The 18,001-nt window shown below is 33.8% G+C and overlaps 2 protein-coding genes across 2 annotated transcripts; both read left to right on the plus strand.

Annotated features, from left to right (window-relative positions):
• Positions 1-318: 318 nt before the first annotated feature.
• Positions 319-4,051, plus strand: LOC100649277 (endoplasmin). The gene is made up of 4 exons (XM_003401877.4): positions 319-488; positions 590-676; positions 1,248-1,854; positions 1,930-4,051. Exons 1-4 carry the CDS (start codon positions 443-445, stop codon positions 3,584-3,586), a joined length of 2,397 nt encoding a protein of 798 aa, XP_003401925.2. The 5' UTR covers positions 319-442; the 3' UTR covers positions 3,587-4,051.
• Positions 4,052-5,247: 1,196 nt separating this feature from the next.
• LOC100650098 (constitutive coactivator of PPAR-gamma-like protein 1 homolog) lies at positions 5,248-17,930 on the plus strand. The gene is made up of 13 exons (XM_003401644.4): positions 5,248-5,371; positions 6,067-6,455; positions 6,529-6,701; positions 6,775-7,402; positions 7,700-8,326; positions 8,400-8,538; positions 8,994-9,119; positions 9,199-9,316; positions 9,385-9,682; positions 9,999-10,243; positions 10,536-10,664; positions 10,739-10,842; positions 10,918-17,930. The coding sequence occupies exons 2-13, from the start codon at positions 6,248-6,250 to the stop codon at positions 11,057-11,059; spliced, it is 2,937 nt and encodes a 978-aa protein (XP_003401692.1). The 5' UTR covers positions 5,248-5,371; positions 6,067-6,247; the 3' UTR covers positions 11,060-17,930.
• Positions 17,931-18,001: the final 71 nt, after the last annotated feature.

An 18,001-nucleotide genomic window follows, 5' to 3' on the forward strand; every position in this document is an offset into this window, starting at 1 on the left:
CACCTATCGGTAACTATCATATTGTTGAATTTTTTTATATTTTATTAATTATAAATTTCTTTGAATGCGATGTTTTCATACCAAATTATTTTGTATATTAAAGAACGTAGCTTTGAAACAAACTAATTAGTAAATATATTATTAAAAATCGGAAATATCAAGGGAATATTCTAGAATAGTAAATGCCATGCGTTGTATCTATCCACCAATCCGAAGAAGACATTTGGACCAAGTTCCAGCCGGCTTGTATCCCATTGGTCGACGTGTATTGCGTGGATTCATTTTATTGGTGGATTACTACAGTCACCTTTTAGTATATCAAAGCGTCGCAGGTCAGATTGCATGACAGTCGGCATAAAACAGCGGATCAAGGTGTTTGAATTGAATCTAGAGATATATACTTTTTCTTCCTGCCATTATTCGTGAATATTTCACGGTAACAATGAAAAAGGCGTTATTATTATTATCGGTCCTGTTTTTTGCAGCAGGTAAGTTTAATAAAAAGCGTGTAATCAAAAGAAAAAAAAAACGAAGTTAGAATGCACCCGTTAATCGAACAAGAGCATCAACATACATTTTTGTTATCTAGGATTCGTTAAAGCAGAGAGTTTGGTCGAGGAGGATGTGGGAACAGTGGAAAATGATTTGGGTGCCAGCCGCGAAGGATCTCGTACAGGTGAAATACTTCTTCCATTCTGGTTTTTCTTCTGTTGTCATCTACATCGACGGATTAATCATTCATGATAATTATGATATAAAACAGATGCACACTATTACGCATAAGTATTTGGACGCTTCCAAATTATTTCAAATATTCTTCAAATAAGGCTCTTTGATTTCATTTTTACATCTAATCTTATCTAAGGCAGCCATATACAGTTAGTAGATACATATTGATAAGGACAATAGTTTGATACTAGTTAATATAAATAAAAAAGCAATAACTGAAATGGATGAAAATTGCTTCTATGAAAACACCCAAGTTAAGTGACTTTAAGTATATCTGTTTAATTAAGATCTTACAATGATTTTATAAAGTGCCAGAAGATCAATGATTTGATTAGATCCCATTAAGTGTCCAAATATTTTTGCATGACAGTATACATATGGAATCTTTATCTGATAACTTTCATTATGAAACATATGTATTTTTTTCTTTACATTTGGAGTTAAAAATAACTTTCTGCAAGTTCTATAATATTCTGTGATGGATGGAATTTGGTTTAATAAGAAAATACATTTTGCAGATAATGAGGTAGTTCAAAGAGAGGAGGAAGCAATCAAATTAGATGGATTAAATGTTGCCCAGATAAAAGAACTTAGGGAAAAAGCTGAGAAGTTCACCTTCCAAACTGAGGTCAATCGTATGATGAAACTTATTATAAACTCTTTGTATCGTAACAAAGATATTTTCTTGAGGGAGTTGATATCTAATGCATCTGATGCATTAGACAAAATCAGACTACTGTCGCTCACTGATAAAAATGTCTTAGATACCAATCCAGAGCTAGCAATTAGGATAAAGACTGATAAAGAGAACAAGATATTGAGCATAACTGACTCTGGTATTGGTATGACCAAGAATGAATTAATTAACAACCTTGGAACTATCGCAAAGTCAGGAACTGCAGAATTCTTAGGAAAAATGCAGGATACTTCGAATGCTCAGGATTTGAACGATATGATTGGTCAATTTGGAGTTGGTTTCTATTCTGCTTTTCTTGTCTCCCATACAGTAGTAGTTACCTCTAAGCACAATGATGACAAACAACATATCTGGCAATCTGATAGCAGCAGCTACAGTATTGTAGACGACCCTAGGGGAGACACATTGAAGAGAGGAACTACAGTTAGGTAAATAAAATGATATTTCTTATTTTGTTTTTTTCGAAATTCGTGAAATTAATTTCAACTGCTTTGTAATTACAGCTTGCATTTGAAGGATGAAGCATTAGATTTCTTAGAAGAGGATACCATTAAAGATCTTGTAAAGAGATACTCGCAATTTATCAATTTCCCCATTTACCTTTGGAATAGTAAGGTTGTCCAAGTAGATGAAGATGATGTGGAAGAAAACACCCCTTCTAAAGAAGATGAAAGCAAGAAAGAAGAGTCTGTTGAAGACAAAGTAGATGAGGAGGAGGATGCAAAAGTTGAAGATGCAGAGGAAGAGAAAAAAACCAAAAAGGTTGATAAGACTATTTGGGACTGGGAACTATTAAATGATTCCAAACCCATATGGTCTTTGAAACCATCTGAAGTTGAAGACAAAGACTATAATGATTTCTATAAGGCACTAACAAAGGATACTCAGGACCCTCTAGCAAGGATCCATTTTGTAGCAGAGGGTGAAGTCACCTTTAAGTCACTTCTTTTCATTCCTAAAGTTCAGCCAAGTGACAGCTTTAATCGTTTTGTCACTAAAGCGGACAATATTAAGTTGTATGTCAGGAGAGTTTTCATCACAGATAAATTTACAGACATGATGCCCAACTATTTGTCCTTCATTCGTGGTATCGTTGATAGTGATGACTTGCCATTGAACGTCTCACGTGAAAACTTGCAGCAACATAAACTCATTAAAGTAATCAAGAAGAAGCTGATTCGAAAAGTGCTGGATATGATAAAAAAAATTCCTAAGGAAGATTATGAAAAATTCTGGAAAGAGTATAGTACCAACATCAAACTAGGCGTGATCGAAGATGCTCAGAACAGGGCCAGATTATCCAAGCTTCTGCTATTCCAATCCTCTACACAGAAAGGTATGACGTCATTGTCGGAGTACGTGTCCCGAATGAAGCCCAGTCAACAGTATATTTACTACATCGCTGGCTCTTCCGAAGAGGAAGTAAAAAAATCTCCATTTGTGGAGAGACTGGATAAGAAAGGTTATGAGGTTCTATACCTTACCGAAGCAGTCGATGAGTATGCTATTTCCGCTCTCCCTGAATTTGACGGTAAGAAGTTCCAGAATGTAGCTAAAGAAGGTTTTTCGCTTGACGAGGGGAAGAAGGCCAAGGAAAGGATGGAACAGTTGAAAACTACATTTAAACCTCTGGTCAAATGGTTAAATGATGTTCTGAAGGATCATATTAGCAAGGCTCAGGTGTCTGAACGTCTCACGGACTCCCCGTGTGCATTAGTTGCTAGTATGTTTGGGTGGACAGGTAACATGGAGAGATTGGCCATTTCAAATGCTCATCAGAAGACTGACGATCCCCAGAAGACATACTACTTAAACCAGAAGAAGACTTTGGAAATTAATCCGAGGCATCCACTTATTAGGGAACTTCTGCATAGAGTTGAAGTTGATAGCACTGATCAGACAGCGAAAGATATCGCATTAATGATGTTCAAAACGGCTACCCTTCGATCAGGGTACATGCTTAGAGAAACTGCCAGTTTTGCCGATAGCGTAGAGCAACTGATGAGGAAGACCTTGGGTATTTCTTTAGACGAAGTTCCTGAAGAAGAAGAGCTGCAGGAAGAAGAATCTGGATCGACAGAGAAACAGGAATCGGAGAAAATCATAGATATAGATGCCGATGAGGATGAACAAGACGAAGAGAAACATGACGAATTATAATCGAAAATTGTATCACATTAGATTATAATTTTCTAGTTGTATGGCTATACAATGTATAGTGAATTATCATTGAAGATGCAACTGTGTTGTTGCGAGTAAAGATGAACTATTGTACAGAGGAGAAAAAAGTATGATAGCTATATCCTTTGATGACACTTTGCAGCATTTCATACTGTTTTTTGTAATCCAATACCATTGCAACAGCGTATCAAAGGATATGATAATTATTTAAAGGTGAAAAAAGGAGATTTATCGCTCATTAAGTTTGTCGTTATAATGATATGTAATCTCATAAGTTCCATTTTTAGTAAAAAAACAATTTTCATAATTTATTTCGTTTGATCTTCCACCTTTATATATAAGTAAGGCGAAAAGAATTACTGACTGAATCCAATAAATATATATATATATAGTATGTTTGTGATGTGAATGAATGTATTTGTATAAAGGATATTTAAAAAAAGATTATTGTGGTATTGTTCATGCATCCGTTCCTTTATACGAAAACCATTACCGATTAATTTTGTTCTTTTTATGAAATTTACGATTTTCCATCAATCAAAGATAATTATAATCTTTTAATTATAATCTATCTATCTAAGATATCGAAAATTTTGTTCAATTATTAATTTTTCGAGATTCTTTTACAATTGTTAAGTTTGTTTTTGCTTTTTTAAAAAGTTTGATTAAGTTTATATTCATAAAAAGAAATGGATCAAAAATCGCATTTTCAACACGTTGAAAAAGGTATACTGGTAATTACTTCAAGGATATTATCTAGCTAATGAAAGAAAATCTTTAAACAAAATAATTTATAGACAAAACCAATTGTCAAAAGTTTTACGATTTTCAAATGTGTGAAGCAAAATCTCGTTGGAAGGCGCCATTTATTATATAATAATTAAATACAAGGTGTCCTATAAGTCACTTTCCCATACAAAAGTTGTATAATATTTTGTATTATATATTTTTAAATTTTTGTTTCAGGTTTGTAGATTGTTTTTTGAAAATTTATAAAACTCAAGAATTCACGACAGAGCAACGAGTAAATATAATTGAATTTTATTTTCAAAATCAGTTTTTCTAACGCTGTTTTAGTGAGATGTGTTTTTTTTCGCCTTAATGAATATGTTTTAATAAACAGAATACCATATTTTGAGATACTGAAAACCCAAAGGTTAGATTATATATTTATCAATGTGAATCGTATCCACAAAAATTACAGTTTGGTGTGATGTTATGTCGTAAAGAGTAATTTTACTTTTTTGGGGGGGACTTACTCGTTGCTACTTTGTGAATTTTTCCATTATAACTTTGAAAAAACAAACTAAAAATCTAGGGCAAAAATTTAAAAATATGCAATAAAAATAAAGTTATACAACTTTTAAATGGTTTAAAGTAACTTATGGTTCACCCTATATTTATACAATGATTTTTGCAATTAAAAGAGAGGGAGAAAATCTTACTGATTTTCGTTAGCTTCTTATTGTATTGTAAAGTACAATGAGTTATATGCTAATATTATAGCCTTGTTGAAGATAATTTCAGTTTCCCTGATGAGTTCGTATTTTCAAAACAATGTTAAGTTATTCATTTCCGGTAAACGCGATGAATTCTGGTTGGCAAGCCAATGATGGAGTCGATTCCCATGGAACCAGGACAAACAACGTAGATATCCGAGCGCGGCCGAGCGCTCATTTCCGTTTTCGAATCCGACGTCACCTACTCTCAAAGCCCGTGTGTTTTGTGTTTCTTTGGGGCCACGATGATTATCGCTAATTTAACGTAAGTATTGTCACGTTTCAGATCACGATCGTTTAAATGATATCAACAAGAATTCGCATGGTATCGTTCGTATAGGAAAACTGGTCACGAAACCGCGCGAATTCCTTGCGTAAGTTTTGCACAACGAACGAAGACTCTCGCCATGCCGGTCTATAAAGCCCCTCTTTCTTGAGCACGTTCAATTAAGCGAGAAATGATGGTGAAAATCATAGCTGGCTATCGTTTGTTAGTGTCGCAACGATCGTCTTGGACCAAATCGATCGACTTGACCGGGGAAAGAAAACTGGACGAGACGGATGGTCACATATAAACAAAATAAATGGCGTCGGCATACTTGTATTCCTGAATATGACAAATTTTTACTTCTCGAGTGTTTTCCTTGATTAAGGGTCTCGATCTTGATATTCCTTTTCTGGAATCGGAATAAAATTTAATGTATGAATTCGAAGATTTCTCTGTAGCAATTTCACCAACCAATACAATCGTTAATCATTGTTTGACTTGTTTTTTGAATTTGCATTTTTTTAAAAGGAAATGTCCCTGGTCCAGCATGTCTGCAGTCTGATATTATAAATAAAATAAATTTTAGAAACTGTATTCCTGGTAGCTCTTGAAAAATTTGTTTTTTAGGCCTAAGAATATCATAGAAAGCGATGCTTAGTAGGTGCAAGTAATGAATAATGTTTGTTTTCCAGGTTGAAATTATTGAAACTCAAATTAGATTTCTTCGTATCTTAAAAATATCCAAAATCGAAAGATAAAAAAATTATTTACTCATTTAACAAATTAAAGAAAAAGAAGAAAAACATAACATTACGTGATTAATCAATCAAGGTTAATTAATAACTGTAAGTCACTAAAAGAATCTTGAACAAAATGGGCATTCAAGATTTGCAAGTCTTTTTGGATAGCAATTATGTACAAGGTGGATCTGTACCCGTGGATCTGTTAAAAATAGCACGTACCATTACGCAAAGACAACATAATCGCGTTGGTAAAGCACAACAGTTACATTCTGGAAAATTAAGACTAGTCCTTGATGGAGAGTGCTGCTTAGATAGATTATATGGAGGATACTTCTCAGGTATATATAAATCTTTTCTGTACAATTGTTATTACACTAAGTAAAGTACTCAGTGAAATAATTTTTCATACAGATTGGGCTTGTGGAGGACAGTGGAATAGAATGTTGCAATTTTTAGCTGTTCTTATACAAGCAACAGAAATGTCAGGTTTAGAATTAGCTGTATTCTTTAATGGATGTTTCGAATCTCCTAGACGTGCTGACTGGGTTCTAAATCAATTACAAGTACGAATTAAAGTAAATAATGTAAGTGATAGTTTATTGAAACGTTTAAAACATTTTGTCAAAATTCATATAATTTAAGACTATATCTTTTCAGGTGTTAAAACATATTTCAACCAAGGGAACTCCACCACCAAAAATTTGGTGGACTCCGCCAGTTTGTTTAAGGACTAGTCTACGTATGGCGTTGCGGCATTTAAATGTTACAGTACTCTGTAGCATGGACGATCATCATCAAGAAGTAATCGCATATTGTCGAGAGAACAGTTTTAACGGCTTAATTGCTGACGATGCGGAATATGCTGCGTTCGATCCTCCACGATATTTCTCGTCTGAACAGTTAAAACTTACGTACAAAGGCTCTCTCGACACCAAGGAGTACATTCTTCCGGAACTTTTAAAAGCTTTGAACATCCCTTCTGATAGATTATGCTTGCTAGCCGCATTACTTGGAAATTATATTTTAACTGAGCAAGACTTAACCGATTTTTATAAGAAACTGAATGTCAATACTAACCTGAACAAAGTAAACGTCGAACACACGATTAAAACGATCGCTAATTTTGTTCGGGATTTACCATCTGTCGAATTGGACGTAGTTTCGCAGAAGGTTTTTGGATCTTTATCAGATCCGAGGTGTTCGAAATTGAGGCAATCAGTTCAGTACTATATAAATGGAACTAAAGACGGATTTTTGCATTATAAACCAGTAAAACCAAATAGAGGTATATTCTTACTTCAATTTACAACTCAATGTAACACTGTAGGCCATAGTTATTTAGGACGCCTATTTGTTGCAACTATCGAAAGATCTATCTAATAAATTTTATTTTATTTAGTATTTTACACAATGAAACACAGTTTTAAACAAATGAAATAATAGATTTATAATATACTACCTAGAAAAATAAAGCAGTAAAAGGCACGTAATTTGTACTAAATATCAGTTGGTGTCCTAATATTTATGCCTGGCAGTGTATTTTTACTACTATATTTTAATCTTAACAAATTAATTACTTCAGTACACAAGTTGGACTCGAAGCAAAACGTGCAACAGTCAAATTTATCCGAAACGCCGTCAACATCGGAAGCCGATTCGAATTTAGAAACTTCAAGATTCGCGTCCGAAACTGTAGAAAGCGAACGAGAGAGTTTAAACGCATATAAGCAAGCTACCGCAAATGCAAAGTCCGCGCCACAAATTGTGATAGATCCACCGGGTATCCAGGGCCATGGAGACGATAATATTAGGACAGAGGAAGAACAAAACAATGGACACGTTATAAATGGTACACACAATCTTCTAATTAGTTCGTCCAGTTCGAGCAGTAGTTCTTCCGCTACGTCTCCATCTCACGCGACAGCTGATTCGTCGAAACAAGTGGAGAAAACGATGACTATTCCCAGTACGGTACCAGAAGTGATGCGTACTGCATCTGAACGACATCAAAAAGGCTTAATGTCTCCTCATATTTATCAAATTCTCATTGCCGGAGAGATCAAACTGCCCGTTCTTCTCGAAGACGAAAATCACCGCGAATTTCCATCGATCCATCTTATTTATAGACCCGTCAGGCAAATGGTATACGCGATTCTATTCAATCTTCATCACCGAATGTATTTAGCTGCCAAGAGTAAAGAGAAGGGAGGTAGGTAAATTAACTCTTTTTGGAAATACTTTGATATGGATTTAATATGTACTACATTATTTGGAATTAATAGATAGTGAAAAAATTGAAGTCCCAGATGTTGTAATAAAGGAGTGGGTATGGTCTAAATCGAATCCATATCTGACTCCAGAACCTGTAAAGGCAGAACAAATTGGTTGGGGCGTTCCTACGATTCAACGTTTATGGTTTGGGTATGTAATTATTTTGTGCCATAATTATCATGTTCACAGTCTGGTATCTTATATATGGGTCAGAATACTCTCGACCTATCCGTCAGTTGACCCGATCGTGGTTCAGGAGCGTCTAACATTAAAAAATATATAACTCTTGATATAGGGACATTTTGAGTTTAAATTTTTATAATTAATTAATATTAATTATATAAATAATTAAATTATGCATGTTTTATATACAAGGAATAATTTGATTGAATACCATAATTAATTTAACAGAAATTATTGGGAAAACAAGAATTGTTACAGCTTACATTTTTATGTGTGCTGTTTCTTTAAGCAGCTAATGCAAAGTATATGCATATCGTTTTCTGGGATGTACGGGAAGGAAGTACGTTTTCGGCTTGGACTGTAAACGTGTTATTTTTATTGGAGGATGAGAAGGGAAGTCTACACGGAATTTTCATTTGCAGCACGGGCATAGATGACAAACGTCGTCGTTTACGAGGATTCTTGACTTGTATGAAATCAGATACACCACTTATGTTAAACACTTCCTATGTACCGCAACACCTTTTAGTCATGGCTTGTGTATTAAGGTAACTTATAATTCTTTTTCCTGTGAAAATTTTTTTTTCATTAATCTACTGTTCTATAATACATTTAATTTTATTACAGATATATTATGTCGTTTTCGGATAAAATAAAAGTTCTACGTCGTTGGGAATTAGACGCTTTTATTGCACAAGCATTTTCGCCAGAGCTTATGAACGCTCAGTATTTACAAGATCTCCAGGTAACTTGAATAATTTTTTACTAAGTTAATGATAAAAATTATATATTATCTTGAACTTCTTTATGTAGCTTCCCTTAGTAACGTCACGCGGAGTCCAATTAGCTACTTTATTCATGGCTGGTGTTGAGACTGCTCTCTTAGCTAACGATGCTTGTGGTGCACCGATTCCATGGTTAATGTGCTGCCCGTGGTTATATTTTGATGGAAAACTATTCCACCATACATTGGCTCGTGCTAGGATTGCGAAAAACTTACTAGAACTCTGTGGTGGTCACATAGATCGCATCGTAAAAGTCGAACGGATGAAAAAAGCTATTTTAGAGGGTACCAATGTTATTTTCGCTCGGGCACCTCCAGTTGGCCCAGGTATATCTTTCAATAGATGCTTTCAATTTCTTAAACCTTAGAGCCTATCGTGGCTCGGTGATAAATCTTATAAGCAAGTGTCTTAAGTTCGAATCCTCAGTTTGTCGTTTTTTCCCTTCCAATAATCTTAGCATACCGTGTACATGTTTGATGGTATGTTTTCGGGATGGAAGGAAAGAAATATACAGCTGTATTGCTTCGTGGATTTAATATGTCTCGACTTTGTCTGCGAATCTCAAAGCTGTTACACAATTCTTTTATTTACTATGTATTAATTTAATATTTTTCCTTTTACTCTATCATTTTTTGCGAATAGGTATTCGCATGTCAGTACCACAGAATATTCTGGCCGCCGGATGTACAATTAACGACGGCTTAATGCGCGGGAGAGGTAACGGAACTATGCCTCAACGTGGATTAATGCGTCGCCCTATACCGTCTCGTGGTGGACAGTTAGAAATTGCCGGGGTTGTTGTTGGACAATGGGGTCCAAACTATGGACAACCTGGCCGCTTACCTCAGCCTCTACAGGGACATCCTCGCGGACGGCTTCCGCCACAGGTAGGTAGTATCCTTCTGCACAGTTTGCACAGAGTAAGAGAAAAGTAAGATAACATTTTAATGTGTGACAGAAAATTATCGGAAATGATAGACGTCTGTTGTGTAGTGGCGACATTGGTCTATAATAGATGAATTGATATAACATAATATTAGCATTATTCTAAGTTTTTGATTACTTTACTTTTGCGTTACCTTGTGCTTTTCAAATAAAAAAGACAACAATTATACTTCATAATTAATCTTCAAGAAAATTGGAGCTATCCAGTGTAACGTTTTAAGATGTATGTTTTAGGTGACTTCAATCGGTGGCCTTAAATATGGTCTCCCTCGTGGTTTCACCCCCATGGGCCGGCCCACGTTCCAAACTCGAGGGAACAACCGTACACAAATCGCAGGTCGTGGAAAAAAAACGCAGATGAAGGTAGATAGACATCTTTATTATACAACTTATTTGTTCCATTAAAAAAAAGATAGTGAAAGTGAATTATTGTGTAGATAACTGGTAAAAAGAAAACTCCAGTTAAGAAGAGCAAAGAATGCGAAAACAAAAAAGACAACAGGGGGCGAGGCAATAACGTTGATGGAATAACTGATTATAAGTGAGTTCATTTTATATTCGCATGCATAAAATAATCATCTTGAACATCTATGAACATGTTTGTTGATATTGCCAGTGACTCGATTTCAAATATTAACACAATAAAAGACGCACTACCAGTACCAGGCCAATTTGAGGATGCTGTAGAAAATGGCAAAGGAATAGAAAAAGGGCAGGGTGACGCGTCGCTGGTCGCTCCAGTCACCGCAGAGAATTAGGTATTTATACATCACGTTTATATCGACTTTTAGACACTCCCGGATGTGACTCAAGACTGCAATCAAAAGGATTTTCTTAGAGAAAAAACAAGTGTGTGTAAACGAGTAATGATGCGCCAATGACATTTGAAAGTTGCATCATAATTATTGCATATGACACAATTACTTTCGATCGTGCAAAAAATTGTTTTTATAAACAAAAAGAAAAAGGGGGGTTTAGAATTCTTTTTCATGTACGTTTGCCATTTAAGGAAAAAGAGGGAAGAGAGAGAGAGAGAGTGTGTGAAAAAAATGTATACACAAAATTGCCTTGAATTTTCGCACAATGAGGATGACGAGGAAAACTTTTCAAATGTTACGCGCAGAATCACTCAACAATGTCTAAAGCTCTGATGGGGCCAAACTATTTAAACTAATGTAGAAGAAAAAAAGCATCGTTAACGCGATGTGAAGATATTGTAAAACCACAAGGATGTAGACCCATTTCCGACGTACACGATACGATGTCCTCACTGCCAAACGTACCATTCAGCGTGTAGGATAAGAGCGAAAACGAACATGATTTAAGAAAAAAGAAGAAAATATTTAAAAAAACAATGAAATCGTGCTTGTGCTAACACGAGCGTGCTTTTAGACTACTACTACTCCGCTCGGATCACCATAAGGATGAACTCGACTGATTAGTGTATGCGTGCGCTAATTTTACTAAGAACGAGAACAAGTCGTCAACTGCTATAAGTATTTAATTCTTAAGAAGTGTGATTATTTTTTTTACAATGAAAATATATATTTTCCGGTATTATATGAAATGCTCGCATTGACAGTCTCAGTACTCTGATCTCTAATAATTGTAGGCACGAGACAGAAATCGCATGCTCTAAGACATCACAGACGGACGAATGGACAAAATTTGGACTGGACAGTGTATCACGAATAGTTTTACTGAGTTTCGTAGATAACGCGAGGCAGGATACTGAGACATTCATTAGCAAATGGAGACTGATGCTTTTCATATAGGTAAAATATATATTTATATATGATTTAGATTAGAAATTCCCGATAGATTACATATTATATGTAAGTTGTGAATGATTGTGTATGAATATGTGTGCAATAGAGTGCGAGGTACGTGGAGTCACTATATGCGAGAAAATTACATAAGCGCGAAAGAATATTGCTTTATTTGTGTGTGTGCTTGCGTGCGTGCGTACGACGTGCGCTCGTGTGTATGTGTGCGTGTGTGTGCACGTGCGTGCGTGTATGATATGTGTCAGGGAGAAAGAGGGAGAGGGAGAGAGAACATGTTGTAAACGCGTGACTGTGAGAATGACATATAAAGAAACATAAGAAATGTATATAAATGTGGAATGTTAACGCGTGTCCGTTTACGTACACACACGTGGTACATAAGAAAATGAACGCGCGTGTACGCGAATTGATATATTTATTTGTTGTTGTGTCGGTGAAGAAACGAATGAATGACTTTTGAACGAATTATAAATTTCCATGTATGATATGTACTCATGGGCACACGGAGGGCTCATTGCGAGAGTAATCGGCTTGAATTTTTATAAAATAGAAAGACGAGGTTCTCTGAAAGAGTTATTCTTGCGGAGGTCTTCCGGTATCGCTTGGAAAATATGCTACACTATGCATTATTCTAATTCTATTACCAGGTTGGATAGTACCTCAGTTAATAACATAAAAAGAAAGCAATAACTAGTTGCGCCATAGAGAAATATCTATCTTTTATAATTCTATTGAAGAATTTAAACGTGTTATCTTCTTTTTTATTTTTATTTCTTCTTTCTCTTTTTCCGGATAAAAATTTTAGGTATTGTTGCCTTTTGTAGCATATTTTCGAAAGCATATGTGTCTCTCCTTTAATTGTACATACAAATAGTTTAGAAACAACAGCGTAAGGTTGGTGTACATAAAAGAGGAGTCTGGTGGCTTTGCGCTTTTGTCGCGCGAAGAACCGGTTCAAATTAGGAGATCATCATGTTAAAAGAAGAAGATGAAAAATACTATTTATGTGTAGAATAGTCGAAACGACGTTCTACCAAAGATCATTGAAGTTTGAAGGGTAATGTGGGTTCTTTTATCAGTAAAGTATGATAATACACATACGACAGAGATACAAGACAGCACGACAGAACACGATTATTTATGGAATGGAATGAAAACATAAACAGAAAGAGTAGGTAAAAATGGCGTGAAGAAAGGATATGCGTCTAAAATGGCAGAGGTAATTTAAATTGAGTAAAAGAGCGAACGAAAGCGAGAGAGAAAGCGATTGTGAGAGAGAAAACCATTTATTGAGATAATATAATGAGAGATAAGATAAAAATGTTATATTTTTGTAGATTTGTTATCGCGTAAAAAAATGCATTAAGACAATGAGAAACTTTATATAATTTGAGCGACGGTTGAATTGAGCCTGTGAGAATTAAAGCGAATGACTAAGATCATAGGAAGAAAGTGTACTGTACAGAGAACGAAAAAGAGATTTAAAGGGAAAAAAGCATAGAGGAAAAAATGAAAAAGTGCTTTAGAAGAGACGATAGTATATTGAACATGTTTGACATCCGTGATTTAATAGAAAATCTCATTAATTCTTCTGTGTCTCCGAAGCTCTCAAAGTTCTGAGTTGCTTGCAAACAAAGAAAAAAAGCTAAAAAACAAAAAAATATAAAACATGAAAAATAGGAAGGATATTTAAAAAAAAGAAGAAACTAAATGTCAGCTTCAATATAAGCTATACCAGTGTATGCATATAATAAACAGTTTTCTCAACGCGATTTGAAAAATAGGCTGAAGATTACAAAAAGAAAATAATGAAACGAAATAAAAAGTCAAATCCCGTAATGAACGGAATTGTGTAAATTAAAAAAAGCAGAAATGAATATCATTTGATTATCAATTAATAACACGCATTCACACCATCCATTATTTTCTGAGTACGGTATATAATATATAAAATGTGCACCGACGTATAAAAAAAAAAAGAAGAAAATGATAGAAAAAAAGATCGCCGTATATCTTTCTTGAACAATTTAAAGTTAAAACGACGCCAATCGCTCATAAACAACTAACCAACGTAATAATAATAATGATAATGATAATATTAATAATAATAATAAGGATAATAATGTTAAACTAGAAGCAGAGAGACGTTTCAGATCCGACGGATGAATATTTGAGAGTAAAAATGCCACTTTACGCTTTCGTGTAAAGATAGATTTTCTTTCCGAGAAATCGATCATCCTGATATATGCAAACCGGAGAATACAAAATATGTAATAAAACAAAGTAAAAAATGAAATGGTAAAAAAGACATAATATATATATATAACTATATGTATAAAACATGATGGTACACAAACACAATCAGTTGCTGCTGCACTGATATGAGGTAACGCAATAAACATAAGAAGTGAAATAATTTAAATATACTAAATATTGAAGCGAAAGCAAGCAAAACCACGATACGGAATATAAACGAAAAAAATGAAAAAACGGAAAAGAGGAAAAATAAAGGATAAATAAAAGGAAGCAAATATATATGAAATCCATATTATTGAAAAAGAAAACAATACAACAGAGCAGAAGTACCGCAAAAATAACAAAATATAATATGTAATGCAAAAGAAAGAAGTGGAAACTTGCGTAAAAACGGCGAATAAAATGATCGACGTAAAAAGAACAGGTGCGCGCCTAACTCGTGCCTGCTTTTTCGTTGTAATATGTAGCAAATGAAAAAAGATGATAAAACACGCAAAATATAGGGGCCCACGAAACAACTTTAACGATAGAGGACGTATCCGTGCGAGAATGTGAACACAATAAGCCAACATATAAAACGAATAAACCTCTCTTTGTGTATTTAGGGAAAAAAAGGAAAAAATTCCATTTATAAACTCGATCTTCGAACACTGTGTGTCATTGTGGTAAACAAAAAATTAATTATATTTCGAAGTAAGGCACATCTTTAAACTCTTGCTATAAAACAATGATAACAATGATGATATGATGATGATGATGCTGGAATATTGATGATGATAAATGCTTAATAAATGAGAAACAGTCGAACGAGAATGTAAATTAAGCGACTGTATGTATATTGTTTCTCCTTTTTTGTTTTTTTTTTGTTTTTTTTTTAATCTGTAGAAGAGCACTTTTATTGTAAATGAAAGCGTCAATTTCCAGTGGACTGTTCTCTCTCCTTATTTTCAATCAACATTATAGCTGTACTTTTATTTGATTAAATTTCGATTTTGTGTCGATACAGCAAGTGATTAAACATTCAAAACAGACATGGTTTATCATGTCTTCCATTGTGAAAAGATCATGAAAACTTTTGCTTCTTCTCTATCTGTTCATTTTTTTTATTATACGTTCTTTTTTTATTATTATTACTCTTTCGTTCTTCGTTTGATTTGTAATCATATTGTAGTAAAGCCTTAGGACTTTTTGCGAAAAATCACACATATATATGTATATGTACATAGGGAAAAAAATATAACATAAAAATGGAGCGGATCATTTAATTTCAATGATTTGTTTTAAATGATTGCCACAAAAAAAATCAATGAATAATAAGTTTATGTTATTATTTCACTGTATCTCTGATAGAAGCACGCAACCGATAGGCATTAAAAAAAGAAAAAAAACGTTCAACGTTTTCTTCTGATTTCTTTCCTTCTAATGTATGCTATACTCATAGCTTCGTGTTAATAGAACAACAGGACTTTCGATAGCAACGCAATGAAAAAAGATTACAATATAGAGTGCCTTCGATGGAAGATCAAAAAAGGCAAGAATGAAGGTGATACTGAGTTGCTATGACTATGCTCGATACATAAATTTTAAGTTTCTCTTTTTACCATAGTTTTTCGCTTGCATACCCTATTAACAAAATATATTAAAAGTACGGTAGCAAATACAGTAAATAAAAAAAGTATTAATAAGGTAAAAAACCAAAAAAAGATGAAGTAACGAATTAAACACTTATCAATGTAGCTGCAAATGTATGTGGGCCCCGTCTTTATATATTCTTATTAAATATTACATAACGTATATTCTGCTATTATTTTTCATAGCTAAAGGAAGCAACAAGAACAATGAAAAAACAATAAGATGATTAAAATACCAAGCGTACACAGAGGGTAATCATTGTATGTTACAATTTATAATCATTGTATGTTTAATTTTTTTTCTGTTTTACTCTCTTTTTGTTTTTCTACTGCGTAAGAAGACGAGATAGTCGATGATTAAGTATATAGCGCATGACATAATAGAGCAATATTTTGCGAACAAAATGAGGAAAACATTCAGGAAGAATACTTTACGTTTATGCAGACAAAGATGCGAAGAAAACGAGTAAAATTGTACATGCGCTATGATCTTTTGCCGATGGTCGCGTTATTTTCAACCTATATGGGTGGCTAGGTGATTACCATATTATTTGCAACAGTAGAAAAGTCCTAATTAAATGTAATATATTTATAGTCCTTTTCAAATTATTATTTGTTGGTATAACAGTGTTCAAACTATTGCAGCATAATAATTTAATTTATCTATATAGAAAAGAATTAAGTGAATATTATTTATATGCATTTGCTATAGAAGTTGGAAACAGAATGGTGTGCAAGATTTCTGTATGCAAAAACGGCATGCTGTATTAGTTGGTAATTTATAGATGTGTTTATGGTATTGACAGTATTGCCTAGCCGACTCATTTAGTTGTTGTATTTCTCTATAATACACAGTCAAATCGATGTATTCTTGTTGGATTATTCCATCTTGTAAATTATTGTTGTAACATATACCCCATTCATGTCTAGTGTCAAGCAGAGCTGATTCTATGCTTTTGCTAATTGGAAAACCAGAACAAATACGTTTCCAAACAAAAAGAAAAAAGAAAAAGGAAAAGAAGGAAAAGAAAACAAAGTGCGGATATTTAATTAACCATTCGTATATTTAAAAAGAAATGGAACAAGTTAAAGATTTTCATATTGTTGATTAATTTAGAAACAGGCGTATGGAAAGTTAATGGCAAATCATAAAAATAAATAAAGGATGGAAGAATCAGTGCTGGCGAAAACACAAGGCAACCAAAAATTATTATAAAGCTAAAAAAAGTCACATTTAAAGTACTTTTAAAGCGGATACATATTTGGAAAGTAGGAGGTAATCATTGTATAAATGTAGTGGCAACTCTATAATACTACAAAACAAAAAAAAATCAATATATTCAACAATTATTCGAAATACTAAATGCAAAATGCACTTTAATGGATGTTGTAACAATTTAGAGTATTCAAATTGCATCGACATTTTACTGTAAATCTGTTCTTTGGAACACGACTGCTCTGCTGACTGAACAAAGGATATTTTTCTTTCTTAAAGAATAAAAATGAATTGAAAAAATCACTTAAAAAGGTAATGATTATATATCGGGAAACAAAGAATGATCTTTTTTTCTTTATTCCAACAAGCAGAGAAGTTTCTCCAATGACAGATATCTTAAGTTTGTTTCTTTTGAAGAAAAAAATATATATATTTATCTTCGTTTTTTCTTGTATAAATGCAATTACACGACACACATGCAAAGTAGAGAGAACGGCAATGGTTCATAGAGATTCTCTGTTCATTTGAAGAGGAAAATAATGAAAGCTTTGCAGGACACACTGCACGGTTCGAAATAAAGGAAACAAACTTTCAGTGAGGTTTTATAAAGAAAGCTTGTTCGAGTGAGAGGTTCTCGGAGATGGTTGGCTGACATTTTCGGAAGTTTAATGATTTATTAAAACGTGTTGTCATGTCTTGAATACAATTAAAAGAACTATAAAAGAAAAGAAAAAGATAATTTTGTGAGTTCATCTTCCATTTTATGTCCATGTTTTTTCGTCACAATGTGTTATTCAGTTTATTCAATTT

The sequence above is a fragment of the Bombus terrestris genome, chromosome 16 (genome assembly GCF_910591885.1).
Source record: "Bombus terrestris chromosome 16, iyBomTerr1.2, whole genome shotgun sequence".
In the NCBI taxonomy this organism is placed as follows: domain Eukaryota; kingdom Metazoa; phylum Arthropoda; class Insecta; order Hymenoptera; family Apidae; genus Bombus; species Bombus terrestris.

Excerpts from the sequence above, each read along its gene's own strand:
- LOC100649277 (XM_003401877.4), top strand. The coding sequence starts at position 443 with ATGAAAAAGGCGTTATTATTATTATCGGTCCTGTTTTTTGCAGCAG. Across the intron at positions 489-589 it reads GGTCCTGTTTTTTGCAGCAG|GATTCGTTAAAGCAGAGAGT; the intron begins GTAAGTTTAATA and ends TTTGTTATCTAG. Across the intron at positions 1,855-1,929 it reads AAGAGAGGAACTACAGTTAG|CTTGCATTTGAAGGATGAAG; the intron begins GTAAATAAAATG and ends TTGTAATTACAG.
- LOC100650098 (XM_003401644.4), top strand. The coding sequence starts at position 6,248 with ATGGGCATTCAAGATTTGCAAGTCTTTTTGGATAGCAATTATGTACAA. Across the intron at positions 6,456-6,528 it reads ATATGGAGGATACTTCTCAG|ATTGGGCTTGTGGAGGACAG; the intron begins GTATATATAAAT and ends TTTTTCATACAG. Across the intron at positions 8,539-8,993 it reads ATTCAACGTTTATGGTTTGG|CACGGGCATAGATGACAAAC; the intron begins GTATGTAATTAT and ends TTTCATTTGCAG.